The sequence below is a fragment of the Pezoporus flaviventris genome, unplaced genomic scaffold, assembly GCF_033815535.1.
Source record: "Pezoporus flaviventris isolate CSIRO_AGI_PZ_B2104156 unplaced genomic scaffold, CSIRO_AGI_Pfla_v1 ptg000003l, whole genome shotgun sequence".
Taxonomy (NCBI): domain Eukaryota; kingdom Metazoa; phylum Chordata; class Aves; order Psittaciformes; family Psittacidae; genus Pezoporus; species Pezoporus flaviventris.
The window spans coordinates 8,888,045-8,911,228 of NW_026892551.1; the positions used below are offsets into that span (position 1 = coordinate 8,888,045).

Sequence of the window (23,184 nt, forward strand, 5' to 3'; positions counted from 1 at the left end):
AGGCACAAGCGCAGTTTCTTAGGGGAATTTCTGCATGAAGCAGTTCCTTTTTTAGGTGCTTGTTTGTTATGAGAACTTCTGTTGAGATGCACTAGTTTCAATGAAAATTCTGTCACCATCCATAAGCATTTCAAACTGCTGGTCAAATGTGAAGATGCCCATGTAGTATGACTGTGTTTACAGGATTACTTGTAAGGCAGAAGACATAATTTCCAGAATCATTCTGTTTGATTTAGCTGTGTCTTCTCTATTCCAGCCTTCTACATTTTGCAGACAAGCCTTTAGTATTCCTCATAAATGGCCCTACTCACCTTCGTATTCAATTTTTGAGGTCAAATGACTTTCAATCTCTTCTCAGATGTGCTTCCCTTTAAAATAATTACTCATTTTAGGAAATAGGCCTGATGTATGTAATGCTGTAGTGGTTTTTCAAACTTGTCACTTATTATCTGGATTGTTAAGGTAGGAATGATCCCTGCTAAAGTACTGATTCCAGTATGTTTGGAGGTATACTACCTCCAAAACAGTTATTGATATGTTTAGATGATTATTTAGAAAGGCATTCCAGCTATTTTCTGGTTTTTTTTGTTCCCTCAATTTTGAAATCAAAATATCAAGAAAATTAAATTTTGGACTTCTCAGGTAACGCAGGGTTCCATACACCCTCTGGTCTTTCTCTTAATTCTATGAAAAGACAATTGATAATCACCTTAAAATGCTGTAAATTCAGTGAGTTGTAAATTCTGTATTAGCATCTAATTTTTTACTAGGATTTCTAGAATGCTGCCAAAGTTATATGAATTTGCAGAATAAAGTGATGCTGTTAGGATTTTCTTGGTCTTGGTTCAAATTTGAAATGCTCTCAAACTCTTGCAAAATGCTCATATTTCTAAGTATACTTCAAGTTATGACATGGATGATAAACTGCCTTCTTACTATAGGCTTCATGTATTTCTAATGCTTACATAGTTTGTTGAGAATTGGCATTCATAAGTAAAAACTAACATGCTAGTTTTTTGAAGGCCTTCATGTGCCTCACAACAAATATATGTAGCTCTTCAAAAAACCACTTCCAGTTTGTAAGTGGCACTTAGATTTTTCTTAAATTATCTTCAGTCTGATCTTGAAAAACAGCATGATGGGATACTTTTCAAGATATTTGCAAAATGAGCAAATACTTAACCAAATCCTTGGCACAGAAATACACTTGCCAAAGCCTAATTACATGTTACCTTTCCCTTCTCATCAGTTTTTCTAATCTTTTTCTGCATGTTCAGTTGCATGTGTGTATTATTGTAAATGCTAGGGTTTTCTGTTTGTTTTTTTTTTCCTTTGGCTGCTCTTCATTTTTTAGTAAGGTGAATATAAATCTCTATTTTAAAATGGTTAAAATAATTGAAATAAAATACATGTGATCCTTAAGAACCCTGCTTGTAATTTACAGTAATTTTATTGTCATGTGTCAGTTCTTTCGATTCTCCTCCCCATCTGTCTGGGAGTGGGGGGAGAAAGAAGGGGAGGGAGTGAGCGAGTGGCTGCATGGTTCTGAGTTACTGGCTGGGCTTAAACCACAACACCATGCATGGGGTGAGGTTTTTAAGTTTAGCCATAACCAGAGTTTTATGTGGCTAAATGAGATTTGTAATCTTTCTCTATTATCATCATTTAAACTTTAATGAGCACCATTTTACTCTGCCTTTCTGGAGAATGATAGGTAACAGGTTGTAGTTTTGACTGTTTTGCCCACTACAGGTGACCAACTGAGTGCCATACTGAATTCCATTCAGTCACGGCCAAATCTCCCAGCTCCTTCCATCTTTGATCAAGCTGCAAAACCTCCCTCTTCCCTAGTCCACAGTCCATTTGTGTTCGGACAGCCCCTTTCCTTCCAGCAGCCTCAGCCACAGCTTCAGAGTAAGTTTGTCAGTCTTACCTGCCTCATCAGTCCATTTCTGCAGCTTTGACATTGCTGTTCTCAGTTGCTTACCAGTTACTAATCATCCCTCAGTGCACCTTTTTAGTTTTATTTTGTTAAGTTTTTCTTGATTCAAAAGCATGCGAGGTGTAATGCTCCTAAAGAAGTATACTTGTTCAACTTAAATTTCTATATTGATAGTATTTTGCTTTTGTATGTGTTCTGGAGCGTGGATAAGTCATGAGAGTGTTTTCAGTACTGTATGCAACTCTGGGTTTACCCTTAAGGTAAATATTTTATATGGTACAAAGCATTGATAATTCCTTTAACATCAGGAATGGACTGCAGTAAATTCATAGGTATTACATTTTCTCACCTTCTGAATTCTTGTTTTTGTCATCACTCCTTTGGGGATATAGCTGGACAGCTGGAACAACTCAGCACTAAATACTCATAAGTAGTCTTATGTCTAGTAGTCTGTGAGTTTAGTGCTCATGGGATTGGCATGGACATGAAAGTTTGCACCTTGAGGTGAATAGTAGTTAACCTATTACTGATGAGAGGACAGAAACCTGTTTAGTTTTTAATTAGTGAGAAATAAAAGCTCAGCATTCATGATGGATATCACGTATTGCAGTAAATTTTTCCTTATACACAGAACAGGTATAGCATGGGTCACAGGAATACTAGTCTTCTTCTGTCTCCCATAAACTGTCCTTCAGAAATGCCTCAGCTTTTTTCTGTGACACCCTGTTAGTTCAGTCTCCATGTCTCTGCAGTCCTGGATCTAGCCAGCTCATCTTATTGAAGTGACAGTGACATGCTTCAGATAATAACTGGATTAAAATACCTAATTCACATTTATAACGATAATCAGAAATAGTCCAACATCCTGAAAGCAGGATATTCTAAAACCTACTTGAATAAAGCAGCTGTTTGCCAGTGGCATTAGCTCACCATCACTGAGAACTTGTGAATTGTATATTCTTTCCCATCACTTTTAGTTTTCTTCTCTTATTCAGAGTAGTGAAGTCAGAGCTTATTCAGCTCTGCATCAAAAATAATCCTAAATGTCGTCTTTCAAATTTCAGATTATTTGCTCATTAGCATTTAGACCTATACTGTATGAAGAGGAAAGCTGTCAAAGTTTTTTTTTATTGGCTGCCCAACAAGATCTTGCGCAATGGATTTGTCTGTCCAACAGATGTAGATAAACTGTATTCAGTAAGCTTACATCCATGGTCTGTGTTTTAGTAAGGATCCTTTATTCAAAAGGGGATGTTTTTTGTTAAATAGGGAAAGCACTGGTAGTCTGGAATATAAAATAATAATGAAACTGGAAAAATTTTTCAAGTTTGTGTCTGATTTGGGATCTTAGCTTAGAATAAGATCTCAGTCAGTACAGTTCTTTGCCCTTTCAGCAGGTCAAAAGTCATCAACCAGAATGGATATACTGTTGTACTAACTGTGACTTGATACAAGGTCTTTCTTCCAGTTTATTGTCTAATTTAAGATTGATGCAGATAATGTAAATTATGCATAAAGGAGAGAAATAGTAAAATTTTTGGTTTTGCTATGAAAATTTAAGAATAATATGGGGAAAAATTTCCAGTTTGAACTTCCTTTAGTCTTTTGCAAATTTATTACTCCTCCATCCAAATTCAGAATATTGATAGGGAGTCCTAAGACTAAATTCATACAGTTTTTCGTTTAACAGTCAAGGAAATTATGAGGGATATAGGACTCTAGATTAAGTGTTTTAAGCAGTTGTTTTACTATGACTGTATAACTATGTATGACTATATCTGTGACTTCACATATTAGAAAGTAATGGATTGATTTGCAATATAAGGTTAATTAGAATAGCAGGGCATATATGCAGTAAAAATATCGTGACAGAAAAGTTCTATTTAGGTCAAATTCTGCTGTGTGGGTTTTAATCCATGTTCAGTGCTGATGCAGTTATAATAGAACTGTAATGGAAACTCTCTATAAGTGTTCAATTTTCATTCATTATTTCCAAAGTACTTTTCAGTCTCCTGTTAGCAAACATGTAATTAAAATTTAAATCCATTAAATGATACATCCCAAGGCTCCATATCAAATCACTTGGATTGTGCCCTAGATATGCTTGCTTTTAGTTTCAAATGATGTGCTCCATCCTTAAGTGCTTCTTGCTGTAAAGTTCGATCTAAAAACTAAAATGAACATTTGTAGTTGATAACTGCTATTTTAAAGCACCTAATGGCAGTCTTAATGGTTTTAAAAGAAGTTGTGCCAGCCTAGATTTTTATGGCTGTAAAAGTTTTATACTAAATACCAGTCTTGACTGAAAATCTGCCTAAATAGTCTACCACTTAGATCTTTTTGTTCTTCCTCAGGTATCTGTCCTCCTAGGGAGAAATTTTATTCGGAAGCATGATTCTGAGGAAAATCAGGATCATCTTGAATGTCCTCTAGGATTATTTCCTTAAGTTAGATTTTTGCAATAGGAAGGAAAACATTGGTATGATTATAAAATATGGTCTGTGTCACTGAGAGATCGTACTTTTCCTCTAAAAGTTTCATGTCATTTACTAGAACTCTGTGAGGGGCTGATTGTTCTGTACTATTTAATTCCTTTGCTAATTTTCACACATAGTCACACAAGGGGAAAAATCTGGGAGATTGTTTTCTTTTTCACAGGGACAGACAAAATTAAGATGGTCTTGCCATGTAGTTTAATTCCTTGTGAGTCTTTTATACAGCTAGAAGTCAAAAAAAGCTACAAAAGATGGCATAACCTGCATGAGTTCAAGAACAGCTGTGTTGACTTGGAAACTTAGGAAGGACTTCTTTTTCAGAAAGAGCACAAGTTTATTTGATTATTTCAACAAAGTTGGATGGGATGGTAGAAAGAGCACAAACTTGATTATTTCAACAAAGCAGCCTGTAATTACTGCACCCTCTGAATTCTTGCTTCTGAGAAGTTTTTAGGATTATCAGTGACAGATTTCTCAGGACTGCAGCCTCACAGAGCTGCAAGATTATTAATGGTTGCTTGATTACTTTGTCTCTGAACTTTGTGAAGAATACAGAAGACTCAAATTTCTGCTCGAATTCTGAGTATAACTGAAGTGTGGAAACTTAAAGGGTCAATAAAGATCTGTTTCTCAGCCTTCAGCAGTGTGTGCTGTGTCATAAAAGTCCTTAGACGTGACAAGTCAAGGAAACGGGATCTTGCCATGCTGTCCAGGATCAATTACCAGATTTTCACTGTTGGCTGTTGAACTCTGAACTTGGGAAGTGTGAGACCTTGAATTCACCAGTTTTTGACTTGGATGTGAGGAAACGTGGCATAAGAGTTCCTATTGCAAATGAAGAATAGATTTTTAGGCTGAAGAGGTTTTGGACCCCCCATGTTAGCCTTATCTTGCACAGCCTGTGCTTCCTGACTCATCTCAGCCCAGGCAGAAGCTGAACTGCTGTTCAATATGTTCATAGTGAGTGTCCTGTCAGGCTGGTTCCTCACCAAGCCATGCTGGAGAGCTGCAATCAAGCATATAGCCCCACTATACATGATCATCCCTTACCATTCATGTTAGGATTTCCTGTGAATCCCTGCAGTACTGTGACCATTTGCTTTTTGGTTTTGTTCCTTTCTTCTCTAGGTGCTAGTTAGCATTTAGGAACCACTGGCATTGCCTGTAGCGCTTCTGTCTGCATTTCTTAAGTTGGAGAGGGGAGGGCAAAAGACCAGCACACATATGGAGCCTAGAACCCTTCTCAGTAGTGTTTCAGTAAAATGAAGGGAGAGAATATTCTCAACCAGGCACACTGATCTCTTCCATATCATGCTGAAATGACCCAACTGTCATGCAGAACAGCCAGAGTATTGGTTTAACTTTTTTTTTCAGATGCTGTGTATTGCTGACGCATCATTCCTGAAAATTTGAGCTAAGTTAATGTTTCATACCTTGGGCTTTAAAGACTTGATTAGCAAAGATATGTGTGAAGTGTACATTGTCCAAGTCAATCCGAAACCATCCCTGGGAGCCTGGGATGGTAAGAAGAGCACACACTGTGTCATGCTTTAGAAGCATATAAATATGGTTTATCACATCTTCAAAAATTGTAGTTACCATTTATAAAATCATAGAATCTTTTTTATCTACCTTTCTAGCACAGGAATACTTAATTTGGTCAATAACCTTAAGTGGCTCAAGTGTTCATGCTCCAAGCCCTGCCTTTGGGTAAAGTTGCTAATATTTTTCTAATGATACTGTGTGTCAGCTTTTGCACTCACTCACAGGCTCATACCCCTACTGCAACAGTATTTAATACTTTTCTCCCCTTTTTCTTCCTTCTCCATCTGTCCCTATGGTATCTGGCATTTCAGGGCGTGAAAAAAGATAACACTGATTGCAGTGCTTGAAGAAATTCAGCTAAAGGCCTTATTGTAGCTTCCATGTCAGTAAGAGCGAGTAAAAGAGGAATGTGTTCTTACGAAGTGGTATCCATTGCTTAGGCGAAAGGGACGAGAAGGCCAATGCTTTCCTTCATCATCATGCAGAAAAGCAGTGGCATTTTGAAAGAAACTTTTAACTTCGCTCTCCAGAGACATTTTACCAGTTTGTTTAAAAAAGGCTAACGTGGACCAGCTGGTGGTATGTCATGCTCCTGAACTGGTTTACCAGCATTTCCTCAGAGGAAGTAAGCATAGTTGTTAGAAGACTGTATCCTGCCATAGGAATTGAACTCTTACGTCTCTACATTGTGTGGTTTGTAAAGCTGGAGCTGTTTCCATATTGAAGGAAAGCATGTGACTAAAGGTACACTGTCACATTCAAATGTGATGTGAGACAGACCTTGCCTACCTTGTATGTCTAGTTTTTGTAGTCTTTGAGGGTTTTTCAAAAAGAAGGCATGCTGACCAAAAAGCTGGTCCTTGTTGCTCACTATTTATCATGGATAGATGCAGATCATTCACCAAAGCAGCACAGAAGTTATGTGGGAAACTCATTCTCTTTGAGCCAGTCCCCTTGAAATGATTGAGTAGTAGTACATTGTTCAGTATAAAACTAGATTCCAGCAATACAAGTATTCTCAGGCATAGAATGAAAGAATAAAGTGTAAATGTGGATTCATTAAGATGGATTTAGTATGGATTTTCATTTAATTATTCATAGACTGGAATGCTAGTGTATCAGTTTGACATTTTAGGTTTGCCTTTGCTGCTACTTTGTGGTCTTAATATGTTTTTTCTGTATTTTAACCTTTAAAAATTGGTGGAGTGACATCCTGTTACTCAGAAGCTGTGTAATTAGTACTGGATCTCTCCAAATCATTTCTAGGCATCAAAGTAGGCAATACTGTTCTTAAATCTATGTTAATTCTGGATTAAGAAAATAGAGAGTATTTTGTTGTTTTAAAGACTGAAATTCTTACTTCAAATGTGTGAACATCTTGTTGAAGAGTCTATAGAATATAGCTCATTGCATGAGATGGGGGTTTAATATATTTATATGTACAAGTTATTGAATGTACTACCAGACAAAAAGCTGTCTTAAGCAGTGCAGGAATTGCAATAACTTATTTTCAGTACACTTGTCTTATTCCAGTTGTACAAAGGGGTCTCTCTAAAAAAGTGTCTTCTAACATACCAAATCTCTTTAAAATTATTAACACAGTGAGAATTTGACTTATTTTTTTTCTAAATGAAGGAACAGAAATTGGAATTATAACTAAAAATTACATTATAGGAATGCAAAATGATAGATTTGAAACTTAAAAGTTCCTGCTGTTATCTCACTCCAAGTTTCATTTGGAGCTGTACCTCTAACAGATTTAATGTCAGTAGCCTCTCTACTGAAATTATCTTGGATTGCTTCAGATTTAGCTTTAGCTTAAGGCAACATTATTTTTAAGGGTTGGTACAGACTTGGGTTTATGTCTATACTGTTTGATAGAGAAACTCGTCTGCTAGTTATGCCTCTTGATAATACTGAGAATCCACAGTTCACATTATGTACATGAACTTTTCCAGAACATTACATTATTGAGGTGCATTCAGACTTGAAAACAGGTAGTTTCGATGGGTTTAATACATTTTTCTTCATTCTTTCCAGTGAAACTTTCCAACACAAACATCTAGATTGTCTCTAATTTTCTCAAAACCAGAACTCTCATTGAATAATCTTCACATATTTTTAGACCCTAGACGCTAATGCTGAAATCACAGATTATCTTTTATTATTTTAAAATTTAGTTCAGGGAAAATATTTTGAAGTAACTGTTTCTCAGTTAAAACTAATGCAGGAGTTTAAACAATGAAATCCAAATACTTAACAAAGAAGATGCATATCATTTGAAGTGCTTGTTTTGCCTTTACTGCTTTTTCCATTGAATCTGTGCTGCTTCTGTGCAACTGTTTTCCACTGTAGAAACTCCATCCTGCTGCCTTGCTTCTCGTGAGCGTATTTACAAAACTAGTGATGTAGCTGGGCCTGCCTCTGCTATTTCATCTCTCTCTCACAAACTGAAGGGTGGGTATGCATGTCAACATAGCAAGGTTACTCAGATTTTTACATTCAAAATGGTTTTTTTTGGTTAGTGGTTTTGGTTTGGTTTTGTTTGTTGGTTTGTTCTTTTTTTCCTCCTTCCATTCATTTTCATTTCATTCACTTAATAAAATAATGTTTTGAAAGTAAATGTTCAGGTTTGGCCTTTGTTGGGAGCTTGTTTGGTATAACCATTCAGTGTTGCCTTTCTGAGTTGCCTCAACTTCATGATAGGTGATCTGGCTAATTCTTTCTGCTTTGCAAACAGAAAGATGAGTGTTAATCTGCTCTAATAAGGCCTGTTTTCAAACAACAGGCAAATGAAATATGGAAGAAGAAAGGGGAAAAAAATACAGGGTGTTTTTATTTGCTTGCAGTTAAAGCAGTTTGCTACATGGTTATGCAGCTTTTCATTTGGGGTTTTTTGGGTTTTTTTTTTTTTTTGCTGATAGTGTAGAATTAAGATTATGTATCTGTATATGTGCAAATCCAAACCTTTGCTTTTTAAGTTTGTTTTTTTTTTTTTTCTTGCTGGAAGCTGCTGTTAAGCTATGTCTTTCATAAGCAGTTTCATTCCAGAACATTGTCCTACTTGATATTCACTAGTCATGCATATATTTTGAATTTGATACATTGCTGAATGGCTTGCAGTGTTTTATGTCCTTGTTGACTTTTCACTATACTTTCCTTTAAAAGGAATTCTGTAAAAAGTTTCTATCTAGAGAATTTTCTCATCTGGCAGATGACCAGACCTTAAATTAATCTTTTTATTCGTTTGTGGGAAAAGTGTGTTTAAAGTAATTACTGTTTACATTTCTGAATTTGTGTATCACAAAGTAGACATCTCAAAATAGCTTGTCAGTAGAACTGGTGAATAAGTGAGCTGGCATGAGCAAAATGCTTGGAAAGAAACCTTTTAGTTTTGGGTTTGTTTGTTGTTTTTTTTTAGCATGAACAATCATTTTATAAATTATGATGTACCATGCTATGTTTTCCATTCCTCTTCCCCCTCCTTCCGAAGAAAAAAATAATTACAGAACTCATAAGAAAAAAGAATAAAGATGGATTAGGCCCTCAAAATTTATTCATGTTTGTGATGTTCTCATTCTGCTGTTTATATTTGGCATATTGTTTCTGAATCGTAGACAAAATATTTCTTCTCTGCCTGGAGAAGTATTAACTCCTACCATGTCCTATCTCCTGGGAAGCCAGGAGAGTACCCTAGCCTTCAAGCTTGTCAAATATTCCAGTATAGGTATCCTTCACTTTTTCCTGTTACTATTTGTTTTATTATAAGCTACTTAAATACAGAGGTAGAAAAATAACTATTGTTTTGTAACTTCAGGAAACATCTGGGTTGCTAGGCTTTGCTCCAAAAAATACGTTTGTTTTTGTATTATGAGAGGTAACAGTAGGAGAAACTGCTCCTGTATATTTTCTAGCATACATATAAGGCTTCATGAGTGAGAACTGGAAGAAGATGAGTCAGATCCCATAAATCAAAAGGAAATAAACACAGATTTCCCACCTTTAACTAGTGAAAACCCATCCAGATCAGAAGGACTTAACTGTACCTTCAAGACTTTGCAGTGTAAAGTCTCACTTTGTGGAGAAACAGCTGTATTTCATTCACAACTGCTGCATTGCTCACCAGTAATTTCAACATTGCTTGTCTTAATTTTCAAAATACAATTCTCCGAGACTGTCTTCACAGAATTATTAGGAGCAGATTGCTTTAATGAGCTGCTACTTTGCATATACTTGGGTTTTATGTATTTATATTAGCTACCCATAGTTTTTATAGTTCTGTGGATTAATATATGTACAAAATCAATGTGCACAGAAACAATAAATTAATGCATCAAAGTAAGAGGACATCATAGACCATAGTTGATAGTTTAGTGGTTGGAAAAGGTGGATTAGTTTGTTGGGTGGTTTTTTAGTAGGTTGTGTTCTGGTAGCACAACATTGATAGTTTGTGGCCTTTAAAAGGTGTATACCTCAGATTATCAATGTGAATCATTTTAGGTATGTCTGTAAACCTCTTAACTTGATTTGCCTTATAGCTGTATTTACTTTCGATGTTTCCTGACTTTTGAGCATCAAAGAAAATAAGTCTGCTAATACATTTGGTCTTTCTGCAAGTCTCTTGTTGCAGTCAGGCTGTAACTCACAGAGATAATAAATAATCCCTGTTTTCTGTTGCAAGTCTGGTAAACTTGGATAACTCCTGACATTTGCCTAAGGATTGTGCTTCCTTTACTAGTGTTTTTGGGTACAGAGAACTGTGCCTTTTGATACCTTCATAGTAGTGTTTCTCTGTAAATATTTCCTAAAACTTGTTTGCATGTATCTTTGGGACAAGAAATGTGTTGAAAACATTCTAGAGGAAAAGAAGGGCCCTCTCTATTTCCTTTCATTTTGCTGTGAACAGAAGCATGTGTTTGATTTTTATCTTGTGTTCAGATCTTTTTAATCCTTTTGTATTACTGTTTTCTATTATTAAAGGTATAACTGTCAAAGTATAATAATTATAAAATATACTAAACAGGTGACCGAATGAATTTCACAGGAGCTGCTAGACCAATTTCTCCATCAGGAAAATCAGACATGTCATCAAAGCATAGAGCTGACAGCAGGTCACCCAAGCTTGATGTGCGAATAAATAGAGCTGCTGCTGACCAGAAGAAACCTAGAAACACAGATGGCTTATCTGCCAGTGAGTCTCTTATGCTGAAATCAGATACTGCAAAATTGCGATCAGACTCTCACAGCAGGTCTTTGTCTCCAAATCATAACACTTTGCAAACACTAAAAACTGATGGTAGAACAACTACTGGTCTGAGAGCTGAATCTCCAGGGCCAGGAACCCGGTCATCTTCTCCAAAGACAAAGACACTTACAGCTGTTAGATCTGGTGCTAGTTCTCCACGATCCTCATCACCACATGACAAAACTCTACCTCAGAAAGCTCCTTCTCCTGTAAAAACAAAGCTTGATCCTCCTCGAGAACGCTCCAAATCAGATTCTTACACGTTAGATCCAGATACCCTTCGCAAAAAGAAAGTACCGCTAACAGAACCCTTGAGGGGCAGGTCCACTTCACCTAAACCAAAAATTACTGCAAAAGATGGAAAACCTGTTACAGAAACTGAAAATAGAGCTCCTTCCCCTCATGTTGTACAAGAAAATCTTCACAGTGAGGTAGTTGAAGTATGTACTTCAAGTACTTTAAAGACTAACAGTATTATAGATAGTACCTGTGAAGACAACACAGAATTCAGAAGTCTGGACGATGGTTCTAATAAAGTTCATTTCAGCATAGGAAAAGCACCACTGAAAGATGAGCAAGACATGAGAGCATCTCCAAAAGTGAGCCGTAAATGTGCTGGTAGACACACAAGACCCAAAAAGGAAAAATCCAGCTTTCTTTTCAAAGGAGATGGCTCCAAGCCTGTAGAGCCTGCCAAGCAAGCAATGTCACCTTCTGTTGCAGAATGTGCTAGAGCTGTATTTGCTGCATTTCTCTGGCATGAAGGTATTGTTCATGATGCTATGGCTTGTTCATCTTTTTTGAAGTTTAATCCAGAGCTCTCCAAAGAGCATGCACCGATTCGAAGCAGTCTTACTCAACAACCTGCAGAGGAAAAAGAAACAAAGTTGAAAAACAGACATTCATTGGAAATATCATCTGCTCTTAACATGTTCAACATCTCACCTCATGGACCAGATATATCTAAAATGGGTAGCATCAATAAAAACAAAGTCCTCTCAATGTTAAAAGAACCACCTCTACATGAAAAGTGTGAAGATGGAAAACCTGAAACTACCTCCTTTGAAACATCGAGCCACCACGCAATAAAATCCAAGTCTCCTCTTCCATTAACATTGCAGCACTTGGTAGCTTTCTGGGAAGATATTTCTTTAGCAACTATTAAAGCAGCTTCCCAAAACATGATTTTTCCAAGTCCTGGTTCTTGTGCAGTGTTAAAGAAGAAGGAAAGTGACAAAGATAACAAGAAAACTAAAAAAGAGAAAAAGAAAAAAGAAAAGGTTGAGACTAGGCCAAGAGGAAATCTTTTTGGCGAGATGGCCCAGCTTGCAGTGGGAGGACCTGAAAAAGATACCATCTGTGAGTTGTGTGGAGAATCCCATCCATATCCAGTGACTTACCACATGAGACAAGCTCATCCAGGTAAGAGTGCATATTTTTTAATTCCCAAGTCCATCTGTAAAATATATTGCACATGCACATTTTGGTATTAGTTACTGTTATGAAAATGTGTCAGGCTGTCTTGTTTAACATTATAACACATTTTTACTATATAAGCTAAAGTAAAACTTAAATGTAGAAATTACATGTTTGTATATGTTATCCTTTAAGTAGTTATGGATCTAAGCTTTCAAAGATGCTCAAGCAAGTTGTTTGAAACAAGGCCAAAATAACAAGCTAACTTTACAGTAGATCTTCAGAGCAGAAACATGCCATTTGTTAAGCTTTAGGACTTGAAGTTGTGCTGAGAAAATTGGAAATAAAAAATATGAGATTGATTAATTAGAGTTTCTACACTGCCAAATGTTTTCTATTACTGTTCTACTGTAAATAGTAGACAACTTCTTTATCTGCTGTGTCAGCACTGGGTATCAGTAACTTCATTTTGGGGGTTTAAAATGTATCTTAAAAAAATCCAGTCCATGCCTCTAGAAAATTTGTAAAACACAACCTCAGTCTCACATTTTGTCTCTGGATTTGGGTCCCTGATTTTTTTTTAGGACTTTATTTTTGGGAAAATGGAGTAAATCAATGCTAGGTAGGCATTATCTTAGCCAGTCAAATGAGTTCTAAAGTTACATAAGTTGTGTTTTCTTTAGAAAAGAGATTGCTAATAGAAGGAATTAGCTACAGTGTAGCTCTTAATAAATAACCTCGTTAAAGACAAAATTGTTTCTGTGTTTTCTAGTTTGTAAACATAACATTAATTGTGTTAATAGGCTGAAGATGTATGAGCTTGTTTTAGCACTGTATGAAAAGTAAAACAAGATTAAGGAGCCTTATTATTCAGAGTTATGAATGCCGTGAACCTCTCTGAGAAACGGTAATCTCAAAAAAATGCACTTAATTCTCTTTTAAGCTTTGTTAGGCAGGGGGTAGGTTTTCTGTGTTAAATTATATATTATCTTGGCTAATATACTGATCTTACGATCCCTTAGCTGTCTGAATAGGGAGCTGTTGGTACTTTGGATAAGTTCATAATAAAAACTTAAAAAACTAAAATGTATTTGGATTCCTTGGGTACTGGTGGGACACATACACATGGACATGCAGGTTTGGTTTTTTTTTAACAGTTCAGATGTACAGAAAAAGAGGAAGGCCAGGAAAAGACAAAGCATTTTCCTTCCCCTTCTCCATCCCTCTTTGACAGTAATAGATAACATAATAATAAACCTTCTTTTGAAATAACTCTTTTCCCATCTTTTTCTCAATATAGGTTGTGGCCGTTACGCAGGTGGCCAAGGTTATAATAGCATTGGGCACTTTTGTGGAGGATGGGCTGGTAATTGCGGTGATGGTGGTATTGGAGGAAGCACTTGGTATTTGGTTTGTGATCGATGCAGAGAAAAATATCTCCGTGAAAAGCAAGCAGCAGCAAGAGAGAAGGTATTTTAATCTGGTTTTCTTATGCTTAGCACTCTTATCTGCTTAATAGTACTGTGTTCACAACTTGAAAATAAGGCAGGACCAGTTTAAAAAATTTGTAATGTCAGAAGATTTTGGAATATCCACTTGTGTCATTTATAGGTTTAAAATACTAAGACAGAAACTTTGCTTGTTACTTCTGACTGGATTTCTTCCCTTCAGACAGTAGTGTTTCAAATTTGTAAAGTAATTTTATTTTCTTATCCCAGTACAACTGCAGTATAGAATGTAGTACCTGATTTTTTTAAAGCATGTGCCAGCTCATTTAACCTTTTATTTGTTTATTGCAATATGAGTACTGTTTTAACTTTATATGCTTATAGTTTCTTTAATGAACTTAATCCTCAATATGATTGGATACAAGATGCCAAACACTGGGCAAACTAGAGCAGTTTTTAATGGGAATAGTACAAAAGATGTTTTGCTTGTATTCATCTTCCATGACCAATTTCAAATTCATGCTTAAAGCATATAAACAAGTTGATGTTTTAAGATAAGCAGAAGAATGCTAATTTAACTTCATTTTTGAAACTAGATTTTTTGAAACTTTTTGCACACAAAATTCATCCTGAGGCAAACATGAAAACTTCCATCTGTTTATTAAAAGTTTGCAAAGTTAACGAAAATAGTGGAAGTGCCATTTTGTAATGTAAAATATTTTATAACAGGAGGAATCAAGCAACTTTAGTATATGTGACACTGTCAGCTTCCTTGTGATGAAGTATAGTTTAAATATACATTTTTCTATTTTCTCTAGATTAAACAGTCTAGGAGAAAACCAATGCAAGTTAAAACTCCTCGTGCCTTGCCAACTATGGAAGCTCATCAAGTGATTAAAGCCAATGCACTGTATTTACTGTCACTGAGTAGCGCTGCTGAGCCCAGTATCCTCTGCTATCACCCTGCAAAGGCATTCCAGTCTCAACTTCCCAGTGTCAAAGAGGGAATTTCTGAAGACTTTCCCATTAAAATGCCATGTCTCTATCTACAGACTTTAGCAAGGTAATTAAAGGACATTTATGAATATAGATTTTAATACTTAACTGTTTATAGTGTTGGATAAAAATATGTGTATAAACTAAATTAATGCGTACATAGAAAAATAGGTATTTTCCTAATTCTTAATTATCTTTATTCTTTTTTTTCCCTTTCCATGATCTTGTTCAATTTCTTACACATATTTGCCTCAATGATCAAATATACCCGGAGTACCTTTTGGATGCTAAATGTTTTTTTAACAACAGTTTAGTTTCTGCTCAAAGAATTTAGAATTTCCTGAAGAGTTTAACTTAGTGTGTTAGTACCAGACATATGTGCTGCTTTTCATTCTTCACAAAATAGTAAGAAGGAAACCAGAAGGCTTGTTCTTACTTGGTATTTCTAAGTAGATTTCACTGTAGTGGCTCATGTTTTTGATGGATAGACACTTGTGCATACAATGCATAATGGAAATGCCTAATACTAAATTATAGCAAAGGGTGATTCCTTCTCCCTGTTGGTTGAGAATGTTACTGTTTTTTCCACTGGCACTTTAAGTCACAGTCAGCTTAAATGCATTAGGTGATGAGTTAAGGAGTGACGTTGGCTGGCAAAATGTTTTGACAAAGGCCTTGCGTGTGTGTGTTTCAGGAATCTGTAATCCTTAATCCTAATTTAAAAATCTAATTTGATGTAGGCATCATCATGAAAACTTTGTTGGGTACCAGGATGACAACCTCTTCCAGGACGAGATGAGGTACCTGCGCTCAACTTCAGTACCTGCACCGTACATCTCAGTTACTCCTGATGCAAGCCCTAATGTCTTTGAAGAGCCAGAAAGTAACATGAAATCTATGCCCCCAAGGTACTTCCTTGTAACTCTAGGTACTACATACAAATGCTAAAGCATTACCATAACACCAATTTTAAAAAGAGCAGCCCAGATCCATCTCTGAAATCGCTTCTCTGTAGTAAAGTCTTGTGTTTGCAACCCAAATATCAAAAAAGTTTGTTTAGAAATTGGTACGGTCTCTTAGCATACCTCAGGGAAATTTATCCATCCATCCATTCCAGGCCTGATTATTTCCCCATAGACACAAATACAATTTTTCCAGACTCTTCAGAACTACAGAACTGAAGAACTGATCTAAAGAGCAATGGTCCAAGGATCATAGCTGTTGCAGTGTTTTTCCCCCTGTACTTCTATAACATAACTGGCTGGAGTGCAGATTAATGGCTTTTTTGAAAGGAAGTGGCAGTTATCTTTCTTTCAGGATCTCATTCTGAAGGGAAGTTTGAAGACGAGGAAATTTCATCACCTTATGTTTTCCAAAGTAAATGTTGCTGATTCTTTCTGTAAAAAGTTAAAATAACCCTGAAGAAATTATAATTTTGTGTTATCTGGGACCAGGAGTGCTAGATGGTTTCTGTCAGGTTAAGACAGTTTCTTACCTCATTAAATTTACTCTGATCTAATTAAAGCAATTATAGGGGGACAAAAAAAATAAGGCTCTTACTGTTTCTTAATAATAGCCCGAAATCAACTTAGATGCTCTGTGTTTTCAGGTGTCAGACAGTGATTCCTCATAATGAGGATGTAATGAAGAGAAAATTTGCTTTTAATCTGTTTTTATTTCAATCTGTTACATTTTATACTGATTGCAAGAACAGTTTATTGGAATACTACAATCTACAATGTAGTCTTTTCAGAAATAGAACTTCTCTGACAAAACTCCTTAAGAGGGCATCATATTGGTATATTCCTTTATTAAAACTGGGGACACTATGGTCTCCTGAGGCTTATAGGGACAGCAGAAGCTGGGAGTTCTTTTGCAGACTGTAAGAAGTCCACTGAAGGTAAGGAGTAAAACATGTCAGAGGCGTAGCCATAGCAATTGAATATTGTCTTTAAGGCTAATAATGTTGCTTCACATAAAGTCCTAAATTTCAGTTGGCTCGCATATTAAAAATTCACCCCATAGATATTTTCATGTGCATTCTCAGGGCAAATTTGGTCTGAAGTGTTGGTTTAGTCATGATCTGAATGTTTATGTTCTCTCTAAAAAATACCTAAATTCTTGGAACTTACCATGTACATTATTATATTTGCTTATAAAGCACTTTGCATGCGTTTTCACAGTGTGTAATTCTAATACTTATTCCTTCTTTTCCAGCATTTAAACAGTTATTAGGTACATAAGAAAAAGTTTCATGAAGTAGTAACATTGCCATTATGAAATGCATGTGTCTTTATTTTAATAGTTATGTCAAATTCAGGTATACCCTATATATTCATTAATGGATCTGTAACTTCACTGATTTCTTTGTAGTTTGGAAACCAGTCCAATAACAGACACAGATCTTGCGAAGCGTACAGTCTTTCAAAGATCATATTCAGTCGTTGCATCAGAATATGACAAACAGCACTCAATTTTGCCAGCACGTGTAAAGGCAATCCCTAGGAGACGAGTCAACAGTGGAGATGCAGGTAAGAGCACAGACATCAGAAGCAGGAGAAAAAGTATTCAAGGGTATGGCACTGGGTTTGCAGTTCTTCTTGGAAACTGTAGACAAATAGAGGTTTTTGTAACTACATGTAATGACTTATTTTTATTTATTAATAAACTTATCTGTTTGTTAATCCACATAGAATTAGCCTAAAAACAGTTGAGAAATTACTGTGGTTCTGAAATTTGTGGTGCATCATTTGTGCTTGATGTAAAAAGTTAAAGTGGTATTTTCTTTCTCAGTTGAAACACTGTTTTTCCACATTGTTTTTTTTTTAATGCGTTTTCCTCATGGAAAAAATTAATTCAAATATCAATCCTAAGATTGCTCTGTTGCTTTTTATTTTTACTGTAGCTATACAATTAAAATGCACAAAGAATCTAATGTGTGCATGTTTTTATGCTTTTGAATAGAAGTGGGGTCCTCTCTCCTGAGACATCCATCTCCTGAACTTTCTCGGTTAATCTCCGCCCACAGCTCTCTTTCCAAAGGAGAGAGAAATTTCCAGTGGCCAGTATTGGCATTTGTAATCCAGCATCATGATCTGGAAGGACTTGAAGTAGCAATGAAACAAGCCTTACGGAAATCTGCTTGCCGAGTCTTTGCCATGGAGGTATCAACGTACTAATGGATCTTGTGTGATTAAAATAAGACATTTTTTAAACTTTTTCTCAGGTTTCTTTTAAAAATTAACTTTTGATGTGCAGTAACCCTATTCTGAAAGTTCGCTTACTAATACTAGTCACTCTTAAGTGTTGTTAATAGGGAAGTATGGCCTGTAAACCTTCAGTTGTTTATCCGTCATGTAGAAAATGTCTGATGAAAATATTATTAATCAGTTACAGAAATACTGTTTTCTCCTCATTTGCTGAACATCTTCCTGGTTCTACTTACCTTTTTAAGGTCTTTCCTTTTTCAAATATTGGACTGAGTATTCTTTCTTTAGAATTGTTTTGATGTTGGTAATATCTAGATACTTCATAACTTCCTTCTGAGAAGGGTGAATGCTACCCGTGTTACGTAATAGTGAATGAGCAGCCAAAAAATTCATTAAAGATTAATTAAAGATTAATTGCTTCAATAAAAGCTGAGGCCATCTTTTTTTAATTTCAGCTAAGGTTTAGTAGCATTTCTTCTGAACCTGTATACAGGATGGGTATTTTTCAGGCATTTGTAACATGTGAAAATATAGGTGGATTTTCTCAGATAAAGTACCACACCTCTATTGTTAAACACCACCCATCAAATTTCCAAACATCAATGTGCAGCAATATTGCAGCTTTTAGAAGAACATATGAATGTTACAATTAAAAAAAAAACTTTTTTCCCCCATTATGTTAATTTTTTTGTGTCTGATATTTTTTTTAATTAATTTTGTCAATGGCAGAGACCAGACAAGGAAACCAAATCTCAGCCTAGAGAGTTCTAAATTAAAAAGGATATTTACTTTGTTAGCCAATTTGGTTAGGGAGGAGTGCTTATTTCATCCTGTAATTGTGCCTAAAAATACATAAGAATTTTGCCTTTTTTATCCTTAGAGCCTTTGACGAAGAACTTACTTTTGTGTATGGTGTTTCTCCATTACTTTGCTATGTCCCCTGTAATATAGCTGTCATTTTAATAAACTGTTTCAGCCTCTCACTTGAAGACTTTAATTGAGTGTCCAAAAGCAGCAGTGCACCTCCTTACTTACATAAATAGTTTAAGAAATGGTTTTACTCCAGGTTTCCTTAACCGATTGATAACTCTTTGTGTGTATTTTATTTTAGGCTTTCAACTGGCTTCTTTGTAACGTCATTCAGACAACTTCTCTTCATGATATTTTGTGGCATTTTGTGGCTTCCCTGACTCCTGCACCTGTAGAGCCTGAAGAAGAGGAAGATGAAGAAAATAAATCAAATAAGGAAAATGCAGAACAAGTGAGCCTTCATTTCGAAAATACAATGTCTCTGTTGATTTTGTGGTTTATTTATTATGTGTTGAAAAAAACCCAAACAACAACAACAAAACTAATCCTCTCTTTGTGAAGCAGAGCCTTAATTATGTAATAAAAATTCATAGTCTCAAAGTGTAGTTGAAGTCTTTTGATAGTTATAGATAAATAATTTTTTCTTTTAAATTGCCAGATTAGGGAAAAAAAAACAAAACCAACAAAACAAAAGGCGAAAACATAAGCAATTGCTGATCCAGGAACAAAACAAATTACTGTTGGCTTTTTATTCTTGCTTTGTCCCTCCCCTCCCCTCCCCCCCCCCCCCCCCAAAAAAAAAGACCAGATGAAAATGTTTTGAGAGAAGCTTTGTTCTTTGGTCTGTTATGTCTTACAGTGCTTTAATTATATATACACTACAGATAGAAAAATCTACAGTTAGTTCTGAAAATGTTGCATGTAAAAAGGTATGGCCTACCATGTCGTTCTTCCAAAAAGTATCTTCAATCTCTTCTAGATTTAGCTCTGATTGAAAACATAATCATGTCCACAATTAATAGCTGAAGAAATCATGCTTGTGTTGTCAGTAAATCAGGGTAATTTTTATCTTCAAATCTAATTCATCTTTGAAATGAGAAGTTCTGAAATGAGTCTTTTCAGCATTGCAGCCCTGGTACACTTCTGTAGTCAATTACAGAACAACTGTATTCTTGTCTTGAATTTTTTCTGGCATATCAGCTTTCCAATGTTACTGTTTCAACATGCAGAATTATAATTCAACTTATTACCAAGTGTGCCAAATTCTTTTATGTATACATTAAAGCTGATTTGCAGTAGCTCTGTGTATTATATTCTGAAGATTGTTCTTATGCTTGGCTCCAACAGTTTTCTGCCTGTAATAATTTCAGCTGCTACATCAAAAGCACAGCTAGAGTGAGGGAAATGTGTTGTAACCGGTCCTTATCCTGGTCAGCCTCCAGAATAAGAGTCTTTACTGTATAAAAGAAATATTGTCTTAGCTGTAGTTTGGATAATTACTGACTGAAAGATAAAGGATACTGGAAGGGAGTGTTAAGTCACTTCTGCTCTGGTGAGAATGCTGCTTCTCTGTTGATGTAATGAAGGGGAGAATTAAAAAAGTCCCCTGGGTTTTGTGGTTCAAGCAGGATCAGATTTTCTTTTAATAGAGTAGCAGGGGAAAGAGTTTCTGTCCTTCATAGATAAGTCTGTCCTTGCCTTTTGAAATAGGATATCATGATCAGAACCTCCTTCTCCTTTCTCTGGTAATCTTCCTCATAACACATCTTGTTGGACCTTATACTCCTTAGTCCTCTGCCTTTGTCCTTGCTGCTCAGTGGAACTTGTCCCACTGTACAACCATTCTGATACTGACACACCTTAATTAAGAATCATAATTGCCACAGCTCTGAAGAAATAAGGCATCTGATAACCTTAGCTTCATTACCAAGTTTGTTATGGCTGGGATTTGCTGCTCAAAAAAGTTGTTATGAACAGCTGGAATAAGTTACTATTTTTCTAGTTTGTTTATTTTCAAGTTCTTGCAACACAATTTTTCACATCTTTAATTCATGACAAATATATGGCAGTATGCAGAATACTTCCCAAATTCCTTGTTAGGTGTTCATATATAAAATGTTACTGTAAAAATTCTCTGACAGGAGCTGCTTTGAAATTTACATTCGTTATAGGATTGTTGCAGTTACTCTTCAACCAAATACCATAAATATTTTTATTTCTACTTATTTAACCTATTTTCTCTAAAGTCTCTTGACATACAAATTGCTTTGCATCTTAGGAAAAAGACACAAGAGTATGTGAACATCCTCTGTCAGATATAGTGATTGCTGGCGAAGCAGCCCACCCATTACCCCACACATTTCATCGCCTGCTCCAGACAATCTCTGATCTTATGATGTCTCTTCCCAGTGGTAGTGCATTGCAGCAAATGGCCTTAAGGTAAGCACAAATTAAGAAAAATCTTAAAAGGCTGGAAACACTGTAACATTATATATAAAAAGATTTTGTAATGTAGATAGGAAGTTTGAGGCAACTGTGTGCATGTGTAAAAAGGAGCATGTCTTTACTTACATGTAGAAAAGATATATGATCTCTGTATGTGTTTATACATATGAATAATTGTATAAAAAGTTGTGTAAAGAAAAACATATTTGCTCTTACATTCTTTATTGTATCCACTATAAAAAAAAACACATCATAACCAATGACCAACTGTTAAAATTTAGGAGAAGTATATTGCTGTCTTCCTCAAAATGATGCGTGGAACCACTTAAGATACTGCAAATATTTGAAGTTAAAGGTTTATAGAAGATACTTTGAGAAACAAAAATGTAATTGTTCCACTGGTGGGTTGTGTCTTTTAAACAATATGTAAAATTTCAGATTGCACTTAATATGTTTTCAGGTGCTGGAGTCTCAAATTCAAACAGTCGGATCACCAGTTCCTGCACCAGAGCAATGTTTTTCATCATATCAACAATATTTTGTCTAAATCTGATGATGGAGATAGTGAAGAAAGTTTCAGTATCAGTGTTCAGTCTGGTTTTGAAGTCATGAATCAGGCAAGTATTACAGCACTCAGAAGCGGAGATCAGTTGTGAACAGCCTGTACTTCTTATGATAATTCTGTTTAAATTAAACTTTTTTTTTTTCCTTGAATGTGTCTCAGTTTGGAATCTTGTTGCTGATATTCAGGTTCTCATGCTTGGCTTCAGAGTTTCAAATATTGACCCTTAGCATGTATGTCACTCAAACCTAAATTCTGGAGTAATGCTCATAAGAGTTTGTTTGCAAGTAAAGTAATTGGGGATCTCTTACAGTTCATTTAGGTAATTCATTTGGGTTCTTTGAGTTTAATTCATCTTTTAAATGCTGTGTACTTCTAGTTTGTACTTGCTTAAATATTTTTTTTCTGCTGTTATTCTGAGGAGCAGAAATTAATACTCCTGATGAATATCTTTAAATATAGGAAGAAGAAAACACTTTATATTAATAAATGTATTTATTAATACATTTAGGCATTTATTAATATATTCAGCTGTTAGGTATTAATACTTCCTTTGTTTAAAGGGCTGAATAATTTGAACCAATAAATAACAAATTTATTCTATGAATCAAAGGGTATGTTCCTCAGAACAGAAGTGTCTATATAGTTTTAAGAATTGTAAATAATGCCTATATTTGGGCTTACTTTCAGATATTGTAGCAATTTCCATTTGTTTTCACAGGAACTCTGTATAGTGGTTTGTCTAAAAGACCTAACCAGCATTGTTGACATTAAAACATCAAGCCGACCTGCCATGATTGGTAGTTTAACAGATGGATCTACAGAAACGTTCTGGGAGTCAGGAGATGAAGATAAAAACAAAACTAAAAACATCACAATTAACTGTGTAAAAGGAATTAATGCACGTTATGTGTGTGTTCATGTAGACAATTCCAGAGATCTTGGGGTAAGAGGAGAATGAAATGAAATGTCTCTTTTTGAAGGTGCATAGTCAAAGCTGTATGCATTTATCAATCAAGAACCACCATTTTCTTTGTCCAGTTCAGTTTGTAATTCTAATTTAGAACCTCG

At 35.5% G+C, this 23,184-nt stretch overlaps 1 protein-coding gene across 1 annotated transcript in view; it reads left to right on the forward strand.

Moving 5' to 3' along the window:
- The window catches only part of MYCBP2 (MYC binding protein 2), a 182,462-nt gene that overhangs the window by 135,356 nt on the left and 23,922 nt on the right, over positions 1-23,184 (forward strand). Inside the window, exons 56-65 of the mRNA XM_061445258.1 lie at positions 11,006-12,649; positions 13,944-14,113; positions 14,910-15,154; positions 15,828-15,995; positions 17,461-17,618; positions 18,052-18,251; positions 19,408-19,557; positions 21,385-21,545; positions 22,012-22,168; positions 22,835-23,059. Coding sequence (XP_061301242.1) covers positions 11,006-12,649; positions 13,944-14,113; positions 14,910-15,154; positions 15,828-15,995; positions 17,461-17,618; positions 18,052-18,251; positions 19,408-19,557; positions 21,385-21,545; positions 22,012-22,168; positions 22,835-23,059 — 3,278 coding nt within the window. The remainder of the gene's footprint in view (positions 1-11,005; positions 12,650-13,943; positions 14,114-14,909; positions 15,155-15,827; positions 15,996-17,460; positions 17,619-18,051; positions 18,252-19,407; positions 19,558-21,384; positions 21,546-22,011; positions 22,169-22,834; positions 23,060-23,184) is intronic.